This window comes from Carcharodon carcharias, chromosome 16, assembly GCF_017639515.1.
Source record: "Carcharodon carcharias isolate sCarCar2 chromosome 16, sCarCar2.pri, whole genome shotgun sequence".
NCBI classification, from domain to species: domain Eukaryota; kingdom Metazoa; phylum Chordata; class Chondrichthyes; order Lamniformes; family Lamnidae; genus Carcharodon; species Carcharodon carcharias.
This window is the reverse complement of record NC_054482.1, coordinates 117,247,074-117,273,792: the sequence shown is the minus strand read 5'-3', so window position 1 is coordinate 117,273,792 and position 26,719 is coordinate 117,247,074. Positions and strand designations below refer to the sequence as shown.

The 26,719-nt window shown below is 50.7% G+C and overlaps 1 protein-coding gene across 13 annotated transcripts in view; it reads right to left on the bottom strand.

Moving 5' to 3' along the window:
* Nucleotides 1-26,719, bottom strand: part of LOC121289241 (choline transporter-like protein 5) — a 478,732-nt gene that overhangs the window by 158,041 nt on the left and 293,972 nt on the right. For all 13 annotated transcript variants that reach the window (XR_005945520.1, XM_041208474.1, XM_041208473.1 and 10 more), the window contains 8 exons: nucleotides 26,139-26,231; nucleotides 25,252-25,339; nucleotides 22,489-22,751; nucleotides 18,762-18,856; nucleotides 17,545-17,648; nucleotides 17,325-17,398; nucleotides 12,059-12,129; nucleotides 11,148-11,236 (listed from right to left, as the gene is read on the bottom strand). Coding sequence is in view for 12 of the 13 variants with exons in the window: in XM_041208474.1 (XP_041064408.1) it covers nucleotides 11,148-11,236; nucleotides 12,059-12,129; nucleotides 17,325-17,398; nucleotides 17,545-17,648; nucleotides 18,762-18,856; nucleotides 22,489-22,751; nucleotides 25,252-25,339; nucleotides 26,139-26,231 (877 nt within the window). In the remaining variant the exon portion in view is untranslated. The remainder of the gene's footprint in view (nucleotides 1-11,147; nucleotides 11,237-12,058; nucleotides 12,130-17,324; nucleotides 17,399-17,544; nucleotides 17,649-18,761; nucleotides 18,857-22,488; nucleotides 22,752-25,251; nucleotides 25,340-26,138; nucleotides 26,232-26,719) is intronic.

Genomic DNA, 26,719 nt, shown 5'->3' with positions numbered 1-26,719 from the left:
AGCCTCAATAGAACATTTGCAAAATAATTTTTAGCCTGTTCTTCCACCAGGATGTTCAGTACTGACCCTCTTCAACAGTGCAGCACTCCCTCAGTACTGACCCTCTGACGGTGCTGCACTCCCTCAGTACTGACCCACTGACGGTGTGGTGTTCCCTCAGTACTGTCCCTCTGATAGTGCGGTGCTCCCTCAGTACTGCCCCTCTGACAGTGCTGCACTCCCTCAGTACTGACCCTCTGACAGTGCTGCACTCCCTCAGTACTGACCCACTGACGGTGTGGTGTTCCCTCAGTACTGTCCCTCTGATAGTGCGGTGCTCCCTCAGTACTGCCCCTCTGACAGTGCTGCACTCCCTCAGTACTGACCCCCTGACAGTGCAGCACTCCCTCAGTACTGACCCTCTGACAGTGCAGCACTCCCTCAGTACTGCCCCTCTGACAGTGCAGCACTCCCTCAGTACTGACCCTCTGACAGTGCAGCACTCCCTCACTACTGACCCTCTGACAGTGCAGCACTCCCTCAACACTGACCCTCCAACAATGCAGCACTCCCTCAGTACTGACACTCTGACAGTGCTGCACTCCCTCAGTACTGACCCTCTGACAGGGCTGCACACTCTCAGTACTGACCCACTGACAGTGCAGCACTCCCTCAGTACTGACCCTCTGACAGTGCAGCACTCCCTCAGTACTGACCCTCTGACAGTGCAGCACTCCCTCAACACTGACCCTCTGACAGTGTAGCACTCTCTCAATACTGATCCTCTGACAGTGCAGCACTCCCTTAGTACTGACCCTCTGACAGTGCAGCACTCCTTCAGTACTGACCCTCTGATAGTGCAGCACTCCCTCAGTACTGACCCTTTTCAACAGTGCAGCACTCCCTCAGTACTGACCCTCTGACAGTGCAGCACTCCCTCAGTACTGACCCTCTGATGATGCAGCACTCCCTCAGTACTGACCATCTGACAGTGCAGCACTCCCTCAAAACTGACCCTCCGACAATGCAGCACTCTCTCAGTACTGACACTCTGACAGTGCTGCACTCCCTCAGTACTGACCCTCTGGCAGGGCTGCACACTCTCAGTACTGCCCCTCTGACAGTGCAGCACTCCCTCAGTACTGACCCTCTGACAGTGCAGCACTCCCTCACTACTGACCCTCTGACAGTGCAGCACTCCCTCAGTACTGACCCTCTGACAGTGCAGCACTCCCTCAGTACTGACCCTCTGACAGTGCAGCACTCCCTCAGTACTGACCCTCTGACAGTGCAGCACTCCCTCAGTACTGACCCTCTGACAGTGCAGCACTCCCTCAGTACTGACCCTCTGACAGTGCAGCACTCCCTCAACACTGACCCTCCAACAATGCAGCACTCCCTCAGTACTGACCCTCTGACAGTGTAGCACTCTCTCAATACTGATCCTCTGACAGTGCAGCACACCCTCAGTACTGATCCTCTGACAGTGCAGCACTCCCTCAGTACTGACCCTCTGACAGTGCAGCACTCCCTCAGTACTGACCTTCTGACAGTGCAGCACTCCCTCAGTACTGACCCTCTGACGGTGCTGCACTCCCTCAGTACTGACCCACTGACGGTGTGGTGTTCCCTCAGTACTGTCCCTCTGATAGTGCGGTGCTCCCTCAGTACTGCCCCTCTGACAGTGCAGCACTCCCTCAGTACTGCCCCTCTGACAGTGCTGCACTCCCTCAGTACTGACCCTCTTCAACAGTGCAGCACTCCCTCAGTACTGACCCTCTGACGGTGCTGAACTCCCTCAGTACTGACCCACTGACGGTGTGGTGTTCCCTCAGTACTGTCCCTCTGATAGTGCGGTGCTCCCTCAGTACTGCCCCTCTGACAGTGCTGCACTCCCTCAGTACTGACCCTCTGACAGTGCTGCACTCCCTCAGTACTGACCCACTGACGGTGTGGTGTTCCCTCAGTACTGTCCCTCTGATAGTGCGGTGCTCCCGCAGTACTGCCCCTCTGACAGTGCAGCACTCCCTCAGTACTGACCCTCTGACAGTGCAGCACTCCCTCACTACTGACCCTCTGACAGTGCAGCACTCCCTCAACACTGACCCTCCAACAATGCAGCACTCCCTCAGTACTGACACTCTGACAGTGCTGCACTCCCTCAGTACTGACCCTCTGACAGTGTAGCATTCTCTCAATGCTGACCCTCTGACAGTGCAGCACTCCCTCAGTACTGACCCTCTGACAGTGCAGCACTCCCTCGGTACTGACCCTCTGACAGTGCAGCACTCCCTCAGTACTGACCCTCTGATACTGCAGGGCTCCCTCAGTACTGACCCTCTGACAGTGCAGCACTCCCTCAGTACTGACACTCTGACAGTGCAGCACTCCCTCAGTACTGACCCTCGTCAACAGTGCAGCACTCCCTCAGTACTGACCCTCTGACAGTGTAGCACTCTCTCAATACTGATCCTCTGACAGTGCAGCAGTCCCTCAGTACTGACCCTCTGATAGTGCAGCACTCCCTCAGTACTGACCCTCTGACAGTGCAGCACTCCCTCAGTACTGACCCTCTGACAGTGCAGCACTCCCTCAGTACTGAACCTCTGACAATGCAGCACTCCCTCAGTACTGAACTTCTGACAGTGCAGCACTCCCTCAGTACTGACCCTCTGACAGTGCAGCACTCCTTCAGTACTGACCCTCTGATAGTGCAGCACTCCCTCAGTACTGACCCTTTTCAACAGTGCAGCACTCCCTCAGTACTGACCCTCTGACAGTGCAGCACTCCCTCAGTACTGACCCTCTGATGGTGCAGCACTCCCTCAGTACTGACCCTCTTCAACAGTGCAGCACTCCCTCAGTACTGACCCTCTGACAGTGTAGCACTCTCTCAATACTGATCCTCTGACAGTGCAGCAGTCCCTCAGTACTGACCCTCTGATAGTGCAGCACTCCCTCAGTACTGACCCTCTGACAGTGCAGCACTCCCTCAGTACTGAACCTCTGACAATGCAGCACTCCCTCAGTACTGAACTTCTGACAGTGCAGCACTCCCTCAGTACTGACCCTCTGACAGTGCAGCACTCCTTCAGTACTGACCCTCTGATAGTGCAGCACTCCCTCAGTACTGACCCTTTTCAACAGTGCAGCACTCCCTCAGTACTGACCCTCTGACAGTGCAGCACTCCCTCAGTACTGACCCTCTGATGATGCAGCACTCCCTCAGTACTGACCATCTGACAGTGCAGCACTCCTTCAGTACTGACCCTCTGACAGTGCAGCACTCTCTCAGTATAGACCCTCTTCAACAGTGCAGCACTCCCTCAGTACTGACCCTCTTCAACAGTGCAGCTCTCCCTCAGTACTGATCCTCTGACAGTGCAGCACTCCCTCAGTACTGACCCTCTGACAGTGCAGCACTCCCTCAGTACTGACCCTCTGACAGTGCAGCACTCCCTCAGTACTGACACTCTGACAATGTAGCACTCCCTCAGTACTGACACTCCGACAATGTAGCACTCTCTCAATAATGCACTGGGAGTTTCATCCTGTATTTTGTGCTCAAAGTGGGACTTGAACCACAAGCTTCTGACTCAGAGGCCGGAGCTAAAGCCTTTAAAACATATCATCTAAAAACATTATAAGATGTTTCCTGTAAAATTGTGTAATACGCTGCCAAACATCTGACTTCAACAGCCACAGTGCAAGCTGATTTTTACTTTGAGTGCAGCTTACACAGTCACTCCAGTTTCTGAAGAATGTGTGGCTCGAACCATATCTGTTCTGAGCAGCAGAGGGCAGTGTTCTCCAGCGCTTGTTCAGTAACTGAACAAAGGTGAAAGTTAAACAGCATTTCATTGACTGAATGTGGCACTTAATCACTTTGCACAGTTCCAGTCTCTGTGTCAGAACTGGAGTACCGTGCACAGTTTTGGTCTCCAGATTCTTAAAATGACCAAGAAGATGCAAAAAAAGAGCCCCAAGGACGTTGATACCAAAACTGAGGAGATCGAATCATCTTGGTGACACTGAAGCGCTTTCCTCTAGAACAGCTAATGTTGACTTAATACAGCACTTTAGAATTGTGAAAATTTTAAATCGGGTAGACATTGGGAAGATGTTTCCACTAATGTGCAGGAGGTCAATGCGAGGAGCCCTAAGTATAAGATAGACACTGATAAATCCAGTGGGGAATTCAGGAGAAACTTCTTTATCCACAGAGTGGTGAGAATGTGGAGCTCGTTCTCACAGGGAGTGTTTGAGATGAATAGTATAGATGAGGGAGAAAGTGGGGGAAAGGATATGTTGATCATGTTGGGGGTGGAGGAGACTCATGTGGAGCATAAACACCGGCAAGGACAGTTCAGGCTGAGTGGCCTGTTCCCTCACTGTAGCCTCAATAGAACATTTGCAAAATAATTTTTAGCCTGTTCTTCCACCAGGATGTTCAGTACTGACCCTCTTCAACAGTGCAGCACTCCCTCAGTACTGACCCTCTGACGGTGCTGCACTCCCTCAGTACTGACCCACTGACGGTGTGGTGTTCCCTCAGTACTGTCCCTCTGATAGTACGGTGCTCCCTCAGTACTGCCCCTCTGACAGTGCAGCACTCCCTCAGTACTGACCCTCTGACAGTGCAGCACTCCCTCAGTACTGCCCCTCTGACAGTGCTGCACTCCCTCAGTACTGACGTTCTTCAACAGTGCAGCACTCCCTCAGTACTGACCCTCTGACGGTGCTGCACTCCCTCAGTACTGACCCACTGACGGTGTGGTGTTCCCTCAGTACTGTCCCTCTGATAGTGCGGTGCTCCCTCAGTACTGCCCCTCTGACAGTGCTGCACTCCCTCAGTACTGACCCTCTGACAGTGCTGCACTCCCTCAGTACTGACCCACTGACGGTGTGGTGTTCCCTCAGTACTGTCCCTCTGATAGTGCGGTGCTCCCTCAGTACTGCCCCTCTGACAGTGCAGCACTCCCTCACTACTGACCCTCTGACAGTGCAGCACTCCCTCACTACTGACCCTCTGACAGTGCAGCACTCCCTCAACACTGACCCTCCAACAATGCAGCACTCCCTCAGTACTGACACTCTGACAGTGCTGCACTCCCTCAGTACTGACCCTCTGACAGGGCTGCACACTCTCAGTACTGACCCACTGACAGTGCAGCACTCCCTCAGTACTGACCCTCTGACAGTGCAGCACTCCCTCAGTACTGACCCTCTGACAGTGCAGCACTCCCTCAACACTGACCCTCTGACAGTGTAGCACTCTCTCAATACTGATCCTCTGACAGTGCAGCACTCCCTTAGTACTGACCCTCTGACAGTGCAGCACTCCTTCAGTACTGACCCTCTGATAGTGCAGCACTCCCTCAGTACTGACCCTCTGACAGTGCAGCACTCCCTCAGTACTGACCCTCTGATGATGCAGCACTCCCTCAGTACTGACCATCTGACAGTGCAGCACTCCCTCAACACTGACCCTCCAACAATGCAGCACTCCCTCAGTACTGACACTCTGACAGGGCTGCACACTCTCAGTACTGCCCCTCTGACAGTGCAGCACTCCCTCAGTACTGACCCTCTGACAGTGCAGCACTCCCTCACTACTGACCCTCTGACAGTGCAGCACTCCCTCAACACTGACCCTCCAACAATGCAGCACTCCCTCAGTACTGACACTCTGACAGTGCTGCACTCCCTCAGTACTGACCCTCTGACAGGGCTGCACACTCTCAGTACTGACCCTCTGACAGTGCAGCACTCCCTCAGTACTGACCCTCTGACAGTGCAGCACTCCCTCAACACTGACCCTCTGACAGTGTAGCACTCTCTCAATACTGATCCTCTGACAGTGCAGCACTCCCTTAGTACTGACCCTCTGACAGTGCAGCACTCCCTCAGTACTGACCCTCTGACAGTGCAGCACTCCCTCAGTACTGACCCTCTGACAGTGTAGCACTCTCTCAATACTGATCCTCTGACAGTGCAGCACACCCTCAGTACTGATACTCTGACAGTGCAGCACTCCCTCAGTACTGACCCTCTGACAGTGCAGCACTCCCTCAGTACTGACCTTCTGACAGTGCAGCACTCCCTCAGTACTGACCCTCTGACAGTGCAGCACTGCCTCAGTACTGACCCTCTGACAGTGTAGCACTCCCTCAGTACTGACCATCTGATAGTGCAGCACTCCTTCAGTACTGACCCTCCGACAGTGCAGCACTCCCTCAGTACACACCCTCTTCAACAGCGCAGCAATTCCTCTGTACTGACCCTCTGACAGTGCAGCACTCCCTCAGTACTGACCCTCTGACTGTGTAGCACTCCCTCAGTACTGACCATCTGACAGTGCAGCACTCCCTCAGTACTGACCCTCCGACAGTGCAGCACTCCCTCAGTACAGACCGTCTTTAACAGCGCAGCACTTCCTCCGTACTGACCCTCTTCAACAGTGCAGCACTCCCTCAGTTCTGACCCTCTGATGGTGCAGCACTCCCTCAGTACTGACCCTCTGACAGTGCAGCACTCCCTCAGTACTGACCCTCTGATACTGCAGGGCTCCCTCAGTACTGACCCTCTGACAGTGCAGCACTCCCTCAGTACTGACACTCTGACAGTGCAGCACTCCCTCAGTACTGACCCTCTTCAACAGTGCAGCACTCCCTCAGTACTGACCCTCTGACAGTGTAGCACTCTCTCAATACTGATCCTCTGACAGTGCAGCAGTCCCTCAGTACTGACCCTCTGATAGTGCAGCACTCCCTCAGTACTGACCCTCTGACAGTGCAGCACTCCCTCAGTACTGAACCTCTGACAATGCAGCACTCCCTCAGTACTGAACTTCTGACAGTGCAGCACTCCCTCAGTACTGACCCTCTGACAGTGCAGCACTCCTTCAGTACTGACCCTCTGATAGTGCAGCACTCCCTCAGTACTGACCCTTTTCAACAGTGCAGCACTCCCTCAGTACTGACCCTCTGACAGTGCAGCACTCCCTCAGTACTGACCCTCTGATGGTGCAGCACTCCCTCAGTACTGACCCTCTTCAACAGTGCAGCACTCCCTCAGTACTGACCCTCTGACAGTGCAGCACTCTCTCAGTACTGACCCTCTGACAGTGCAGCACTCCCTCAGTACTGACCTTCTGACAGTGCAGCACTCCTTCAGTACTGACTCTCTGACAGTGCAGCACTCTCTCAGTATAGACCCTCTTCAACAGTGCAGCACTCCCTCAGTACTGACCCTCTTCAACAGTGCAGCTCTCCCTCAGTACTGATCCTCTGACAGTGCAGCACTCCCTCAGTACTGACACTCTGACAATGTAGCACTCCCTCAGTACTGACACTCTGACAATGTAGCACTCTCTCAATAATGCACTGGGAGTTTCATCCTGTATTTTGTGCTCAAAGTGGGACTTGAACCACAAGCTTCTGACTCAGAGGCCGGAGCTAAAGCCTTTAAAACATATCATCTAAAAACATTATAAGATGTTTCCTGTAAAATTGTGTAATACGCTGCCAAACATCTGACTTCAACAGCCACAGTGCAAGCTGATTTTTACTTTGAGTGCAGCTTACACAGTCACTCCAGTTTCTGAAGAATGTGTGGCTCGAACCATATCTGTTCTGAGCAGCAGAGGGCAGTGTTCTCCAGCGCTTGTTCAGTAACTGAACAAAGGTGAAAGTTAAACAGCATTTCATTGACTGAATGTGGCACTTAATCACTTTGCACAGTTCCAGTCTCTGTGTCAGAACTGGAGTACCGTGCACAGTTTTGGTCTCCAGATTCTTAAAATGACCAAGAAGATGCAAAAAAAGAGCCCCAAGGACGTTGATACCAAAACTGAGGAGATCGAATCATCTTGGTGACACTGAAGCGCTTTCCTCTAGAACAGCTAATGTTGACTTAATACAGCACTTTAGAATTGTGAAAATTTTAAATCGGGTAGACATTGGGAAGATGTTTCCACTAATGTGCAGGAGGTCAATGCGAGGAGCCCTAAGTATAAGATAGACACTGATAAATCCAGTGGGGAATTCAGGAGAAACTTCTTTATCCACAGAGTGGTGAGAATGTGGAGCTCGTTCTCACAGGGAGTGTTTGAGATGAATAGTATAGATGAGGGAGAAAGTGGGGGAAAGGATATGTTGATCATGTTGGGGGTGGAGGAGACTCATGTGGAGCATAAACACCGGCAAGGACAGTTCAGGCTGAGTGGCCTGTTCCCTCACTGTAGCCTCAATAGAACATTTGCAAAATAATTTTTAGCCTGTTCTTCCACCAGGATGTTCAGTACTGACCCTCTTCAACAGTGCAGCACTCCCTCAGTACTGACCCTCTGACGGTGCTGCACTCCCTCAGTACTGACCCACTGACGGTGTGGTGTTCCCTCAGTACTGTCCCTCTGATAGTGCGGTGCTCCCTCAGTACTGCCCCTCTGACAGTGCAGCACTCCCTCAGTACTGACCCTCTGACAGTGCAGCACTCCCTCAGTACTGCCCCTCTGACAGTGCAGCACTCCCTCAGTACTGACCCTCTTCAACAGTGCAGCACTCCCTCAGTACTGACCCTCTGACGGTGCTGCACTCCCTCAGTACTGACCCACTGACGGTGTGGTGTTCCCTCAGTACTGTCCCTCTGATAGTACGGTGCTCCCTCAGTACTGCCCCTCTGACAGTGCAGCACTCCCTCAGTACTGACCCTCTGACAGTGCAGCACTCCCTCAGTACTGCCCCTCTGACAGTGCTGCACTCCCTCAGTACTGACGTTCTTCAACAGTGCAGCACTCCCTCAGTACTGACCCTCTGACGGTGCTGCACTCCCTCAGTACTGACCCACTGACGGTGTGGTGCTCCCTCAGTACTGCCCCTCTGACAGTGCAGCACTCCCTCAGTACTGACCCTCTGACAGTGCAGCACTCCCTCAGTACTGACCCTCTGACAGTGCAGCACTCCCTCAGTACTGACCCTCTGACAGTGCAGCACTCCCTCAGTACTGACCCACTGACGGTGTGGTGTTCCCTCAGTACTGTCCCTCTGATAGTGCGGTGCTCCCTCAGTACTGACCCTCTGACAGTGCAGCACTCCCTCAGTACTGACCCTCTGACAGTGCAGCACTCCCTCACTACTGACCCTCTGACAGTGCAGCACTCCCTCAACACTGACCCTCCAACAATGCAGCACTCCCTCAGTACTGACCCTCTGACAGTGCTGCACTCCCTCAGTACTGACCCTCTGACAGGGCTGCACACTCTCAGTACTGACCCACTGACAGTGCAGCACTCCCTCAGTACTGACCCTCTGACAGTGCAGCACTCCCTCAGTACTGACCCTCTGACAGTGCAGCACTCCCTCAACACTGACCCTCCAACAATGCAGCACTCCCTCAGTACTGACCCTCTGACAGTGCTGCACTCCCTCAGTACTGACCCACTGACGGTGTGGTGTTCCCTCAGTACTGTCCCTCTGATAGTGCGGTGCTCCCTCAGTACTGCCCCTCTGACAGTGCTGCACTCCCTCAGTACTGACCCTCTGAAAGTGCTACACTCCCTCAGTACTGACCCACTGACAGTGCAGCACTCCCTCAGTACTGACCCTGTGACAGCGCAGCACTCCCTCAGTACTGAACCTCTGAGAGTGCAGCACTCCCTCAGTACTGACCCCCTGATGGTGTGGTGTTCCCTCAGTACTGTTCCTCTGATAGTGCGGTGCTCCCTCAGTACTGCCCCTCTGACAGTGCGGCACTCCCTCAGTACTGACCCTCTGACAGTGCAGCACTCCCTCAGTACTGACCCTCTGACAGTGCAGCACTCCCTCAGTACTGACCCTCTGACAGTGCAGCACTCCCTCAGTACTGACCCTCTGACAGTGCAGTTCTTTCTATTGAACCTGCTCACTCCAGCTCTATTTTCTTTCTTCCCTTTCTGCCTAGCCACCTGCAGTTATTTCCACACTCTGCTCTCCTTCTCTGAATTTTAGTGTCTATTTTTATTTCCACTGCGTTGAACAATCCCAACAAGGATTCGAGTGGACTCCCTGCTTGCAAAGCCAATGCAGTGTTTCCCGCTCTGCAAGTTGGACATGTAGATGTGGCTCAGTGTTTAGTCCATACAGTCACCAGTGATGGTCAGATGTATGAGCTTTTTACACGATTGTTGGTATAATGCAGAGAGGGAGTTCATTGTGGGCCTTTGATCAGAGTGAGTGCTTCACTCCCACACATACTGAATAGCAGCAGTATCTTGCTGACTAGATATATATTTAGTGGAGTTTATTTAATCTGTTGAAGAGTCATACGGACTCGAAACGTTAACTGTGTTCCTCTCTGCAGATGCTGTCAGACCTGCTGAGTTTTTCTAGGTATTTTTGTTTTTGTTTTGGATTTCCAGCATCCGCAGTTTTTTGCTTTCATTTAATCTGGTTTGTGTCTGTGCCATTTCCTTCTGGAATGAGCGCACATGGTCAAAGCAACATGAAAGCGGCTAGTCAATGACTGTTACTGGACAAACACTGTTCCAGTGGACCGACACCCGGACCTGAAACTGAAAGAAATGACTTGCATTTATATAGCAGCATTCACAAACACAGGGTGTCCCTAAGAGTTTTACAGCCAATAAAGTATTTGAAGTGTAGTCACTGATCGAATACAGGAAGTACAGCAGCAGATTTCTGCACCACTGGTTCCCATAAACAGCAGACGGATAATGAGCTGATCATCCATGTTTCTAAGTGATATTTGACGAGGAATAAGCTTCAGTCTCAGGATAATGGTCCACCCCCTCAGGTGGATGTGAAAAATCCCACAGCCACTATTTCGAAGTAGAGCTGGGGAGCTCTCCCTGGTGTCCTGGCCAACCTTTATCCCTCAATCAACATCACCAAGACGGACTATCTGCTTATTATCACGTGGCTGTTTGTGGGAGTTTGCTGCGTGCAAATTGGCTGCTGCGTCCCCTCCATTATGACAGAGATAGGGCATCGGTAAGGTATAGCAGTCGCTGCAAAGTGCTTTGGAATGCCCTGAGGCACTACAGAAACACAAGCCCTGCTTTCCTGCGCTGCTCTGCTCTGTGTTTGCGGCTGCTGCTGTTTTGAACTTTGGTTCATGCTTTCTCCTCTTTCGAGTGAATCACGGTCCCGGACTTGAAAGGATTTGCTTACCACCAGAGGGACCCAGTAATAGTTTAATGATGGGGCTTCATCCACAACAATCGATATCCTGTGTGTGAAGAAGAAAAAAGCCAGAACTCCTGAATAGGGGAATAAGAAGCAAATAAATACAATGGGTTTCAAAGGAGGAAAATACCTGACAGAAATGTGCTACAACAACAACTTGCATTTATATAGCCCCTTTCACATCGTTAAACAACATCCCAAGGGGCCTCACGTGAATGTTATCCGGCAACATTTGATAGCTAGTCACAGAAGGAGGTCAGTGACCAAAATCTCGGTCAAAGAAAGAGAAGGAGAGGCTTTAAGGAGGGTGTTATAGGAGGGAAGAGAAGTCGAGAGGTGGGGGGGGGGGGTAGGTTTAGGGAGGGGGTCCCAGGGCTTGGGACCCAGGCAGCTGAAGGCATGGCCGCCAATGGTGGAGCGATTAAAGTCGGAGACAAGTGAAAGGCCATGAGGCTTGTAGGGCTGGAGGAGTTTGCATTGTTAGTTAATTGATTAATTATGAAGCGTTTGGATGGAGTAAATAAGGAGAAACTGTTTCCAGTGGCAGGAGGGTCGGTAACCAGAGGGACACAGATTGAAGTGAATCGGGAAAAGAACCAGAGGAGGGGAGATGAGGAGAATTGTTTTTACACAGCGAGTTGTTGTGATCTGGAAGGCGCTGCCTGAAAAGGCGGTGGAAGCAGATTCAATAATAACTTTCCGAAGGGAATTGGAGAAACAGTTGGAGGAGAAACATTTACACGGCTGGGGGGGATAGAGCTGGGGGTCAGGGACTTATTGGGCTGAATGAGTCCCTTTTGCCCCGTGAGATTTTTCTGCATCAGCAGCAGAATTCTTTTGATGGAGGAAGATTAATCACAGGACAGATTGAATGAATTTTTGTGCCAAATACCCACCTACACCTCCAACTATTAGCAACTTGCCCAACAAGAGCAGGAAATCTGTCACTTTATCCAACACGGCCACTCTGCAAAGTAAAACAAGATGCTTGGTTAATGAGCAAGAACGAAGCTCCACCTTCCAATTGATCCTGCCCGAAGACAGTCAGGGCCGGAGTTTACACATACCCCCTGCCTGGTGTGTCTGTGGCAGGGGAGATGTAAAGTACGAGGGGTGGCAAGTCTACCTCCTCCTCACCCCTCCCCCGGGCCACCACCTCACGCGGTGAGTGGGCTGGCGCCAAGAGTCAGCAGCCTGCCTGCCATTTCTAAATAAATAATTAGTGGTCAACTGAGCTTGTTACCGATAACACGCTGCCCACGCCATGGTGTGAGCAGGCGGCCGGGAGTGGGCAGGTGGGTGAGAGTGGGCAGGTGGGTGAGAGTGGGCAGGTGGGTGAGAGTGGGCAGGTGGGTGAGAGTGAGCAGGCGGCCGGGAGTGGGCAGGTGGGTGAGAGTGAGCAGGTGGGCAGGAGTGGGCAGGTGGGTGAGAGTGAGCAGGTGGGTGAGAGTGGGCAGGTGGGTGAGAGTGGGCAGGTGGGTGAGAGTGGGCAGGTGGGTGAGAGTGGGCAGGTGGGTGAGAGTGAGCAGGTGGGTGAGAGTGGGCAGGTGGGCAGGAGTGGGCAGGTGGTTGGGAGTGGGCAGGTGGGTGAGAGTGGGCAGGTGGGTGAGAGTGGGCAGGTGGGTGAGAGTGAGCAGGTGGGTGAGAGTGGGCAGGTGGGTGAGAGTGAGCAGGTGGGCAGGAGTGGGCAGGTGGGTGAGAGTGAGCAGGTGGGTGAGAGTGAGCAGGTGGGTGAGAGTGAGCAGGTGGGTGAGAGTGGGCAGGTGGGTGAGAGTGGGCAGGTGGGTGAGAGTGGGCAGGTGGGTGAGAGTGGGCAGGTGGGTGAGAGTGAGCAGGTGGGCAGGAGTGGGCAGGTGGGTGAGAGTGAGCAGGTGGGTGAGAGTGAGCAGGTGGGTGAGGGTGGGCAGGTGGGTGAGAGTGAGCAGGTGGGTGAGAGTGGGCAGGTGGGTGAGAGTGGGCAGGTGGGTGAGAGTGAGCAGGTGGGTGAGAGTGGGCAGGTGGGTGAGAGTGAGCAGGTGGGTGAGAGTGGGCAGGTGGGTGAGAGTGGGCAGGTGGGTGAGAGTGAGCAGGTGGGTGAGAGTGAGCAGGTGGGTGAGGGTGGGCAGGTGGGTGAGAGTGGGCAGGTGGGTGAGAGTGGGCAGGTGGGTGAGGGTGGGCAGGTGGGTGAGGGTGGGCAGGTGGGTGAGAGTGGGCAGGTGGGTGAGAGTGAGCAGGTGGGTGAGAGTGGGCAGGTGGGTGAGGGTGGGCAGGTGGGTGAGAGTGGGCAGGTGGGTGAGAGTGAGCAGGTGGGTGAGAGTGGGCAGGTGGGTGAGAGTGGGCAGGTGGGTGAGAGTGGGCAGGTGGGTGAGAGTGGGCAGGTGGGTGAGAGTGGGCAGGTGGGTGAGGGTGGGCAGGTGGGTGAGGGTGGGCAGGTGGGTGAGAGTGGGCAGGTGGGTGAGAGTGGGCAGGTGGGTGAGAGTGGGCAGGTGGGCAGGAGTGGGCAGGTGGTTGGGAGTGGGCAGGTGGGTGAGAGTGGGCAGGTGGGTGAGAGTGGGCAGGTGGGTGAGAGTGAGCAGGTGGGTGAGAGTGGGCAGGTGGGTGAGAGTGGGCAGGTGGGTGAGAGTGAGCAGGTGGGTGAGAGTGGGCAGGTGGGTGAGAGTGGGCAGGTGGGTGAGAGTGAGCAGGTGGGCAGGAGTGGGCAGGTGGGTGAGAGTGGGCAGGTGGGTGAGAGTGGGCAGGTGGGTGAGAGTGGGCAGGTGGGTGAGAGTGAGCAGGTGGGTGAGAGTGGGCAGGTGGGTGAGAGTGAGCAGGTGGGCAGGAGTGGGCATGTGGGTGAGAGTGGGCAGGTGGGTGAGAGTGGGCAGGTGGGTGAGAGTGAGCAGGTGGGTGAGAGTGGGCAGGTGGGTGAGAGTGGGCAGGTGGGTGAGAGTGAGCAGGTGGGCAGGAGTGGGCAGGTGGGTGAGAGTGGGCAGGTGGGTGAGAGTGGGCAGGTGGGTGAGGGTGGGCAGGTGGGTGAGAGTGGGCAGGTGGGTGAGAGTGGGCAGGTGGGTGAGGGTGGGCAGGTGGGTGAGAGTGGGCAGGTGGGTGAGAGTGAGCAGGTGGGTGAGAGTGGGCAGGTGGGTGAGAGTGGGCAGGTGGGTGAGAGTGGGCAGGTGGGTGAGAGTGAGCAGGTGGGTGAGAGTGGGCAGGTGGGTGAGGGTGGGCAGGTGGGTGAGAGTGGGCAGGTGGGTGAGAGTGGGCAGGTGGGTGAGAGTGAGCAGGTGGGTGAGAGTGGGCAGGTGGGTGAGAGTGGGCAGGTGGGTGAGAGTGGGCAGGTGGGTGAGAGTGGGCAGGTGGGTGAGAGTGAGCAGGTGGGTGAGAGTGGGCAGGTGGGTGAGAGTGGGCAGGTGGGTGAGAGTGGGCAGGTGGGTGAGGGTGGGCAGGTGGGTGAGGGTGGGCAGGTGGGTGAGAGTGGGCAGGTGGGTGAGAGTGAGCAGGTGGGTGAGAGTGAGCAGGTGGGTGAGAGTGAGCAGGTGGGTGAGAGTGGGCAGGTGGGTGAGAGTGGGCAGGTGGGTGAGAGTGGGCAGGTGGGTGAGAGTGGGCAGGTGGGTGAGGGTGGGCAGGTGGGTGAGAGTGAGCAGGTGGGTGAGAGTGGGCAGGTGGGTGAGAGTGGGCAGGTGGGTGAGAGTGGGCAGGTGGGTGAGGGTGGGCAGGTGGGTGAGAGTGGGCAGGTGGGTGAGAGTGGGCAGGCTGCTTTATTTGAGGAAACTGCTTAAAAGTCAGGTAGGAAGGAGCAGGGGAGGGGGGGAGGCATTATGTCCATCAGCTGTGGGGGGTGCCCTGTGCATATCCAGGGCAACCCCCACCCCCATGATGGTACCCCCTATTGTTCCACCCTGCATGGCCTCCTAAGCCCATCCCCCCACCTCCTCGCACCCCCCCTACACCCCCACCCACCAGGCTCCGTTTCCCTTCCTTGTCCAATACCTCCTGACGTGCCTCTCTCCAGGAGCCATCCATGGGCCTCCTCGCTGTTCCAGCAGCGCCCAATGCTGAGCTCTGGCATGCTGGGAAGGCAAAAGATGCTGGCCTATCAGATTGGCCAGCACTCTCAAGGGTGGGACTTCTCCCCACTGAGGGGTGGGAGCCCCAATCCCGTCTCGTTTGGCACTGCCAGGCCCCCCATGAAATTCAGCCCTGGGAGTGTTTGATGGGGACAGTGTAGAGGGAGATTTACTCTGTATCTAACACCGTGCTGTATCTGTCCTGGGAGTGTTTGATGGGGACAGTGTCGAGGGAGATTTACTCTGTATCTAACCCCGTGCTGTACCTGTCCTGGGAATGTTTAATGGTGACAGTTAGAGGAAGCTTTCCTCTGTATCTAACCCCGTGCTGTACCTGTCCTAGGAGTGTTTGATGGGGACAGTGTAGGGGGAGCTTTCCTCTGTATCTAACCCCGTGCTGTACCTGTCCTGGGAGTGTTTGATGGGGACAGTGTAGAGGGAGATTTACTCTGTATCTAACCCCGTGCTGTACCTGTCCTGGGAGTGTTTGATGGGGACAGTGTAGAGGGAGCTTTACTCTGTATCTAACCCCGTGCTGTACCTGTCCTGGGAGTGTTTGATGGGGACAGTGTAGAGGGAGCTTTACTCTGTATCTAACCCCGTGCTGTACCTGTCCTGGGAGTGTTTGATGGGGACAGTGTAGAGGGAGATTTACTCTGTATCTAACCCCGTGCTGTACCTGTCCTGGGAGTGTTTGATGGGGACAGTGTAGAGGGAGATTTACTCTGTATCTAACCCCGTGCTGTACCTGTCCTGGGAGTGTTTGATGGGGACAGTGTAGAGGGAGATTTACTCTGTATCTAACCCCGTGCTGTACCTGTCCTGGGAGTGTTTGATGGGGACAGTGTAGAGGGAGATTTACTCTGTATCTAACCGCGTGCTGTACCTGTCCTGGGAGTGTTTGATGGGGACAGTGTAGAGGGAGATTTACTCTGTATCTAACCCCATGCTGTACCTGTCCTGGGAGTGTTTGATGGGGACAGTGTAGAGGGAGCTTTACTCTGTATCTAACCCCGTGCTGTACCTGTCCTGGGAGTGTTTGATGGGGACGGTGTAGAGGGAGCTTTACTCTGTATCTATTTCCTCTGGTGGGGGGAACCAAGAACAAGGTATGAAACCATCAAATTATATGTAGGCCACTTATGGCCAAGGTTGGAAGTGCCTCTTCACAAGCAGAAGTGAAAACCTGGAACTCTCTTGTGCAGAGCTGCTGTTTATGCTGGGGGCAATTAAACATTTCAAAACTGTGATGATAATTTTTTTTTTCAGCAAGAACACCAAGGGTTATTTCAGCAACGTAGGTGGGTGGAGTAAAGATACAGATCAGCCATGGTTTAACTGAATGGCAGCTTGAAGGGCTGAATGAACCCTTCTCCTTCCAGTGGAGACAGGAACCATGTCGGGTGCCATTTCTGAGAAACTGCAGCTTGTTGAGGGAGCTCAGCTGTTAAAATGGGCTGAATGGCCTCCCTCTCCTTGCCTTCACTCCACCAGCGCTGTCAGCTCTGCAGGAAACTGGATTCTGCTCTCTGGATCTCCGGACCCCCACAAGGAGAGGGTTATTAAAAGATGGAATCCTTGGCAGCAAATAATTATTGAGGCAGAGACTGCTACGTTTTTTTAAAGCGTAGTTAATCGCTATTTGAAAATGTGAAATGTAAAGGATACAGGAAAAATTAACAGCTCGGTGCAGAAATTTCTGCTCCACATGAGCTTCCTCCCACTCCCTCTTCATCTCACCCGATCAGCATCTCCTTCTCTTCCTTTATCCCTCATGTATTTATCCAGCTTCTCCTTAGATGTATCTGTACTATTCTCCTCAACCACTCCCGGTGGAAGCGAGTCCCACATTCTCGCTACCCTCTGTTAAAGAAGTTTCTCCTGAAGTCCCCGATTGGATTCATTAGGGACGGTCTTATAATGATAGCCCCCTCGTTCTGGTCTTGCCTTCACGTCTGCCCTATCGAATCCTTTCATTGTTTCTTGTCACCCCACCCCCCCAACCCTCAGTCTCAGTCTGTTTAATTTGCCATGATAGCTATAACCTCTCAGCTCTGGTATCGCCTTTGTGAATGAGGTGACCTCCCAGTGCCCAGTTAAGAGGAAAGTAATTGCCCCATGAAGCCCTTCCCGCTCTCACCTCACCACATTCCTCATCAGCAAGAAGAAGGCTTCCTTTGCAGATGTGCAGAAGTTTTTCCCATATATGGCGATCTGAAAGAAAGAAAGGATTTTATATTTTGTGTTGATATAGTATCCTTCGCAACCTCAGGATGTAAACACGTGGCACAGGCATTGACGGCTGATAGGGCAAAGCCGGGGGGGACTCCCAAGCAGAGTTGGCGGGCAGAGTGACTCACCATTATATACGCATTTCTGTTAAGAAATTTGATGAATTTTTCCAGACACCAGAAGCAGCATTTCAGGCAGCAAAACAGGAACTTGGCAAACTTGTTCTGTGCACCTGCAGATAAAGTAACAAACCAATCTATAATCACATGGCAACATCAAATCCTTAAGCACAATGGGGGCCATTTGGCCCATCATGTCTGTGCTGGCTCTTTGAAAGGACTATCCAATTAGACCCACTCCCCCTGCACTTTGTCCATCACCCTGTATTTTCCCCTTCACGTATTTATCCAATTCCCCTTTGAAAGTTATTATTGAATCTGCTTCCACTGCTCTTTCAGGCAGCGCCTTCCAGATCGCAACAACTCGCTGTGTAAAAATAAATTCTCCTCATCTCCCCTCCTCTGGTTCTTTTACTGATTCTCTTCAATCTGTGTCCCTCTGGTTACTGACCCTCCTGCCACTGGAAACAGTTTCTCCTTATTTACTCTATTGAAAACATTCGTAATCTGCCTACATTCCCAACGACTTGTTTCTCACTATAACTGTGAAAGCCGCTCATTTGAACCAACCACAATGTCATTCAACACCCACCCCCCACCACCCCCTCAATGAAGAACCAATGAAGATGCTACAACATCACCACTGAAGGGAGGGTGTAGTTACAGTGTGACATGTCTACAATGGCCGCCTCCATTACAAACGTGGACATTGGAACTTATAACGGCAAATTAAAAATGAGGGCCCAGTGTATGTGTTTGAAATGGGGGCTGACCTGTATCTGTTGACCCTGAATCTCCAACCTGTAGAAATCCAATCAAACCCTGCCCCTTAACCCCACTTCACCTGCGGATTATATTTAGTCTTGAATCTATAGCGAGCTCGACTAGCATTACAAAATTGATGCCACTATTGTCAGTGTATTCAGTTTGTATAGAATTACACATGGGACGCACAGCACAGAAAACGGTCTCTGCTTGTATTTCCATTCCACATGAACCTCCTCCAACCCTTCCTCATCTCACCATGCCACCATATCCTCTCTTCCTTTCTCCAGCATGCGTGTATCTGGCTTCTGCTGCTACCTGCCTCAACCACTCCCCGTGGCAGTGAGATCCAGACCCTCAGCCCTCTTAAAAACAGGGTTAAAGATATTTCTCCTGTATTCCTCGTCGGACCATCATATGCTCCATAACTAGCACCAAATGAGAATTTATCAGAAACTCACCCTTAAGCTTATTATCCAAGTATTCCAAAATAATCCTTATGAGTTGAATGATGGCGAGAATTAAGGAGCCGAAGGCCAGGGAGCCGGTGTGGTACCTGAGACAATGAAACGGGTTCAGAATAATTGTTATGCATAAAATGTTGCTAAAACAAAGTCCTTATATCCTCCCTATCCTTGACGCTTTCCAGGATCTCAAATTCTGGAACTTTCCCACCCTCCTCTATTCCCAGGCCTTTAAAACCCAAGGCTGGTGTCACCTGATCATCACTCCCTGATTTCCCTCATTCTTTTCTTCCCATTTCAACCGTGGACGTATCTGGAGTCTTGGTCCTAGGCCCTCAGCCTTGTCCCTCATCCTTGGCTTTGTCCCTTCATCCTGGGCCTTGCCTCTACACCCAGGTACTTGAGTCTTCATCCTGGGCATTGACCCTTCACCCTGGTTTCTCAGATGTTAATGAATATCTAAGATGGGGTCTAAGATGCTGAGGTGAAGGGTCAGGAACATGGATGAATGGTTAAAGCCCAGGATCAGGCTTATGAGAGGCACCTCCCCTCCATTTTGGCCCAATGGACTCCTCTTTGTTTAGAACTCCACCTTGACGGAGGACCTAATAGAACTATCTTTGCCTTCTCCTCATCGAAGCTCCTTTAAAGGTCTGAGCCTCCTGGAGAAGCCATGGTGACCTTACCGCTTTCACTGGGATTTTCTTGCCATGTGGTGGACTTAACGGCAGTGAACCTGATAGGCATCCCCATGGAAAGTGGGTCAGAATTGGAGAGGCCTTTCCTCCATGAGGAACATCCAGGGCACAATCTTTGGGGCACACGTTCGACACTAGTTTTCTGTCAAAAATTTTAAAAGGGTCATTTTAATTTGTATTGCATTTATATAGCACCTTTCATATAGCATGGGTGCTTTACAGTGCGGTAAATCAGACAAACATTTGACACCAAGCTACATAAGGTAATAGTAGCACAGGTGACGAAAAGCTTGGTCAAAAGGGTGGTTTTAAGGACCATCCACAAAAGGAGGAGAGGGGAGAGGGGGAAAGGTTTAAGGAGGTAATTCCAGAACTTAGGGCCCAGGCAACTGAAGGGATGGCCGCCAATGGTGGATGTTCTAGAGGCCAGAATTAGAGGACCACAGAGATCTTGGAGGGATGTGGGGCTGGAGGAGATTTTCAGAGATAGGGAGGGGGGGCGAGGCCATGGAGGGATGAGAGTCTTAAACTTACGGTATTCATTTCACTGCCCCATCGATCTTGTCAGAAAGTGTCAGATTTCTTTCGGTACTACTGACTGAGAGGCAACAGTAAGAAGAAACAATTTTCTTGCAGTTAAATACCATCAACATATTGCTGGGGAGGGATGGAGCTGGGTGGTCATCTCTGGCTGGATGTATTTCTGGAGGTTTTATGACATGACTCCCACTTCCATTGTTCCTGCCCAGTTGAACATCCCTTTGTAGCCCACCTCCAACCTCTTTATAACTATTAAATGAAAATATGTGAAAAAAATTCTAAATTGCCCTGATGATTTTTCTCCTGTGTTTTTGCTTAATACGGTGCCCGGGGGGGGTGGATTCATTTCAATCCTAGAGACTCTAGACAAACTCTGGAGGGGTTGGTGACCCTCAGGAGATTATACTGTGTAAACCTCTCCCAGAGTTTGACAAGTTGGATGCTGAAAGGGTATTTTCCCCAACTGGAGAATCCGGGACACAGGGAATAGACTCAGGATAAGAGGTCTGTCATTTAGGATAGAGATGAAAAGAAGTTCCTTACTCAGAGGGCTGGGAATCTTTGGAATCCTCTACCCCAGAGGGCCATAGGCACTCCATTGTTGAATATATTCAAGACAGAGGTCAATAGATGTTTGGACGCTAAGGGAATCAGGGGACATGTGAATAGAGCAGGAAGGCGAAGTTACATGAACATACGAATTAGGATCAGGAGTAGGTCACTTGGCCCATCAAACCTGCTCCGCCATTCAATAAGATCTTGGCTGACCTGACTGTAACCTCAACCCCACATTCCTGCGCTGAAGAGTCATACAGATTCGAAACGTTAACTCTGTTTCTCTCTCCACAGATGCTGTCAGACTGGCTGAGTTTTTCCAGCATTTTCTGTTTGATGCCACATTCCTGCCTACCCCCAATAACCTTTCAGGCTCTTGTTAATCAAGAATCTATCACCTCTGCCCTAAAAATATTCAAAGACTCTGCTTCCACTGCCTTTGAGGAAGAGAGTTCCAAAGACTCTCAACCCTCTGAGAGAAAAAAATTCTCCTCATCTCTGTTTTAAATGTGTGATGTCTTATTTTTAAACAGTGACCCCTAGTTCTAGATTCTCCCACAAGAAGAAACACCCTCTCCACATCCACCCTGTCAGGACCTCTCAGAATCTTAAAGGTTTCAATCAAGTAGCCTCTTACTCTTCTAAACTCCAGTGGATACAAGCCTAACCTGTCCAACCTTTCCTCTTAAGACAACCCACCCATTCCAGGTATTAGTTTAGTAAACCTTCTCTGAACTGCTTCTAACGCATTTACATCGTTCCTTAAATATGGAGACCAAAACTGTACACAATACTCCAGATGTGGTCTCACCAGTGCTCTGTAAAACTGAAGCATAACCTCCCTACTTTTGTATTCAATTCCCCTCACAATAAATGATAACATTCTATTAGCTTTCCTAATTACCTGCTGTACCTGCATACTAACCTTTTGTGATTCATGCACTAGGACACCCAGATCCCTCTGAACCTCAGAGCTCTGCAATCGCTCACTATTTAGATAATAAGCTTCTTTTTTATTCTTCCTGCCAAAATGGCCAATCTTACATTTGCCCACATTATTCTCCATTTGCCAGATCTTTGCCCACTCATTAATCTATCTATGTCACTTTTTAGCCTCCTACTTATCTTTATATCATCAGCAAATTTAACATCCCTTCATCCAAGTCATTTATATAAATTGTAAAAAGTTGAGGCCCCAGCACTGATCCCTGTGGCACCCCACTCGTTACATCCCGACAACCATAAAAAACACTCATTTATGGCTACCCTTTGCTTCCTGTTAGCCAGCCAATCTTCTATCCGTGCCAATCTGTTACCCCCTACACCATGAGCTTTTATTTTCTGCAATAACCTTTGACGTGGCACCTTATCAAATTCCTTCAGGAAATCTAGGTACAGTTGATGTAGATGACCAGCCATGATCTTATTGAATGGCAGAGCAGACTTGAGGGGCCGAATGGCCTACTCCTACTCCCATTTCTCATGATTTTATGTCACTTCACAGGAACTGACACCGAACCAAAAGAGCAGATTTTGGGAGGGTTGGCTAAAAAAAGAACAAAAATCTTGCATTTCTGTAGCACCTTTAGCAATCTCAACACATCCCAAAGTGCCTCACGGCCAACAAAGTCGTTTTGAGATGTGAAAACTGTTGTAATGTAGGAAACGCAGCAGCTAATTTATGTGCACAGCAAGCTCCCACAAACAGCAATGTGATAATGAGAGGGTAACCTGTTGATGTGATGTTGACCGAGGAATAAATATTGGCCAGGACACCGGGGAGAAAGCCCTTCTCTGAAATAGTGGCGTGGGGTATTTTACGAGAGCTCGGGCAGACGGACTTTTGCCGTGCACAACTTGGTTGCTGCGTTTCCTAGAATATTTTCACTCTTAGAAGTGGGTTGCAGTGGCGAGGGGTTTGACATTATTACCTCAGGGAACGGCCGAATGCAGCCAGCAGAGGGAAGCTCGGTATATCTGCTGGCTTTTTGAACGCCCAGTAGTAGGAAGCAAAGGCACCAGCCAGTGTGCACTGTCCCAGCGCAATGGCAAAATTCACCAGCCACAGAAAGACAAAGAGGTTGCAGATTTGAAGGATGAAGATGTACTTGTGATAAACACTCTCTCCGCCATAGAAAGCAAAGGCACATTGAGCACCTGGGCACAACTTGGTGATGTTGCTGGTGTTGAATGTCTGTTGGGGAAAGAAAGGTCACAGGTCATCGGGTTGCAACTTTCACATCGGGCTTAGGAAATGAGTCAATTCATTTCGTCGTTCACTCGGGGGATATGGGTGTCGCTGGCAAGGCCAGCATTTATCAGTCACTCCTACTTAACCTGGGCAGCCACCTTCCTGAAACTGCTAGTGGCGTGTTTGATACAACTGGGATAAAAACAGAAAATGCTGGGAAGACTCAGCAGGGCTGGCAGTATCTGTGGAGAGAGAAACAGAGGGTGGGATTTTCCACGCCCTGCCCACCGCTGGGATCTTCCGGTCCCGCCGCAAGTCAATGGACCCTCTGGCTGGGGCATCGCCTCACCTGCGGTGGGTCCCACCCACAACGAGGCTGCAAAATCCCGGCCAGAGTTAACATCTCAAGTCCATTTGGCTCTGTAGGCTCTGAAGAAGAGTCAGATGGACTCGAAACGTTAACAGTGTTTCTCTCTCCACAGGGGCTGCCAGACCTGCTGAGTATTTCCAGCTTTTTCTGTGTTTATTTCAGGTTTCCAGCATCCACAGTATTTTGCTTTTAGCTTTGATACAACTGAGAGTCCTGCTGAACCATTTCAGAGGGTAGTTAAGTGTCAACTATGTTACTGGGAGGCTGGAGCTGGAGTCACATATAGGCTCTGATTGGGTCAGGACAGCAGTTTTTATAGAATTACATAGAATGTACAGCACAGAAACAGGTCATTTGGCCCATGTAGCCTATGCTAGCATTTACGCCCCGGACATACTTTATCTCACCCAACTAGCACATCCTTCTATTCCTTGCTCCCTCCCCTGTTTATCTAGCTTCTCCTTAAATACATAAATGTTATTCAACCACTCCCTGTGGTAGTGAGTTCCACATTCTCACCACTCTCTGAATAAAGAAGTTTCTCAATCACCTATTTGATTAATTAGTGACTCTCTTATATTTATGCACCTTACACACTCAAGATGGCTTGGCCTAAATAGCCAAGTGGTTATGGTACTGGGTTTGTAACCCCAAGAGTTCAAATCTCACGATGGCAAACTATGAAACAATGTAATTTCATCTGAAACAGATGGAAACGGGTTTGTACTCGAAAGAGTTACACATTCAAGATGTGGGTATCACAGGCATTTATTGCCCCTCCCTAATTACCCTGAGAAGGTGGTGGTGAGTCACCTTCTCCAATCGCTGGTGGTGACTGGGTTTGATAAAGCCAAGTTAACAAAGAAAATGCTGCAAAAACTCAGCAGGCCTGGCAGCATCTGTGGAGGGAGAAACAGAATTAACTCTGTTTCTCTCTCCACAGATGCTGCCAGACCTGCTGAGCTTTTCCAGCACTTTCTGTTTTTATTTCATATTTCCAGCATCTGCAATATTTTGCTTTAATGATAAAAGCTGAGTATCTCGCGAGACCCCCTTCCCAGGGCAGTTAACGGTGAACCACGTTAGTGTGGGACTGGAGTCACATGTGGACCCAGACTGAGTAAGGACTTCGTTAAAGGACACTAATGAACCAGTTGGGATTTTATGACAAATCCGACTGGTCACTTTTACTGACAGTGTTTTATTTTACATTCCTAGCTATTTTTAAAACTGAACTCAAATTCTCAAACTATCCTGGCAGGGGTATGAGCTCATCTTCCCTGGGTTATAACGCCTCAGTGATTGACAGTGTTTGTCATTAGTTTACTTAGGGAGAAGGTGTTTGCTTTGTTCCGTTGAACAGACAAGACCTCCGGCATCTTCACGTGTCCTGCACAGTGGAATGGGGACACGCTGGCAGATCAAGGTCCTTTCTGAGGTGCTGGTTTTCGGGGTGCAGACTGCTGCAATGTCCAGTTTCACATTAATGCCACCCCCTGCACCAAGTGCAAAACCCACCCCCTTTAGTTTCGGGTAGACAGCCTCTAGCTTTGTTTCCGGTGCCAAGATAGATGTGGCCCGCTGTTGGGAGGAGAGATAATACAGAGCATGACTGGAGGAAGCGACTAATGTATAACACGGGCAACATGGGTACAGTGAAGGTTAAGGTGGGATTTAATCGAGCTTTTCGGAATCACGAAGTGTGTTGATCGGGTATTTACAGAGACATTCTCTGCAGTGGCAGGAGGACAGCCAGAGAACACAGGTTGAAAATAATTGCCAAAATCTCTAGTAGGGGGGACCAAAGAGAATTTTTTACACAGCGAGTTGTTGTGATCTGGAAGGCGCTGCCTGAAAGGGCGGTAGAAGCAGATTCAATAATAACTTTCAAAAGGGGGTTGGATATGAGGGTCTGAAAATAAACAAACCTGGAATTAAAAAGCTGGGCTCAGTAGATCATGACAAACTGTCAAGGAAACCTGCCGTTCTTACCTGGTCTAGGCTGATATGTGACTCCAGCCCCTCACCCACATGCTCGACTCTAAGCTAGACACTCAGGTTGCATCAAGTGGTATATCTGAACTGCCCCAGCCCATTCCCAACAGGTACACAAGCTGTAACCAGGCCGCATACCTCAGGATTGCATGTTCTATTTGCATATATACAATGACCCCGATTGGTCATCACTTTGTACACCGCCTCACCGGAAGTTGACAGAAATCTGCATATTTCACGTTAAAGAATACATAAATAATTTTCATTCCTTAATGTGTCACTAACCTGTTAAACCTTCCAATTTTAAAGCTCGATGAAACTCTGACACTTAACATAATCACACAATCTGGCAGCGCAGGAGGCTACCATTCAGCCCATCTTGCCTGTGCTGGCTCTTAGAAAGAGCTACCCAAATGGGCCCCACTCCCCCCTGTTCTTTCCCCACAGTCCTGCAAATTCCTCCTTTTCAACTATTTGTCCAATTCCCTTTAGAAAGTGATGATTGAATCTGCTTCCACCGCCCTTTCAGGCAGCGCGTTCCAGATCACAACAACTCACTGTGCAAAAAAAATTCTGCTCAAATCCCCATTGCTTCCTTTACCGATTCTCTTCAATCCGTGTCCCTCTGGTTACCGACCCTGCTGCCACTGGGAAGAGTTTCTCCTTATTCACTCTATCAAAACCCCTCCATGATCTTGAACAGCACAAATAAATCTCCCCTTAACCTTCTCTGTTCTAAGGAGAACAATCCCAGCTTCTCCAGTCTCTCCACACAGTTCAAATTGTTGATACTCCGATAGTGTACCCTCCGAAATACAAATTGTACATTTCAGCAGTTTTAGTAAACAAGTGTCCTCGGGCACCTTGAGTTGCTTTGATTGCTCTGGCAATAACAATTGACTGAAACCGTCAGCAGATCATTAGAACCTGAAGCTTTACAGTACGGACCTGATATTTAGCTTCAGCGTTTAACATTATGTCAAGCGAGGTAAGTAGTGACACAGCAGCATTATCTGAAAGGATACATAGCTGTAATAGCCCAATAGGAAATACAGATGGCCAGGAGAAAGAAGGTAATGATGGGATAGAATAGAGTGGACATGATGTATCCTATGGCCCTGATAACAGAAAACAAACAGTTAAAATGTATAAACAACCACACTCTTTGATATTACATTTTAATTAAATCAGTAATGATTGGTATATAACCAAACCAATAACATTAGAATAACATCAAATTTACAGAACAGAAACAGGCCATTCGGCCCATCCAATATATTCTGGTGTTTACGCTCGACATGAGCCTCCAACCTCTTCATCTCACCCCATCAGCAAATTCTTCTAGTCCTTTCTCCCTCATGTGTTTATCCAGTTTCCCCTTAATGTATCCACACTCTTCACCTCAACCACTCCCTGTGGGAGCGAGTTCTACGTTCCCACCACTCTCTGGGTAAAGAAGTTTCTCCTGAATTCCCGTTTGGATTTATTGGTGATGGATCTTACATTGATGGGTAACTTGTACTGGATTTTTCAATACATATTCAGATATTCATTACGGCTACCTATCAGAGGCTCAGGTTTGAGACGGTGCATTAATTGCGAGGTA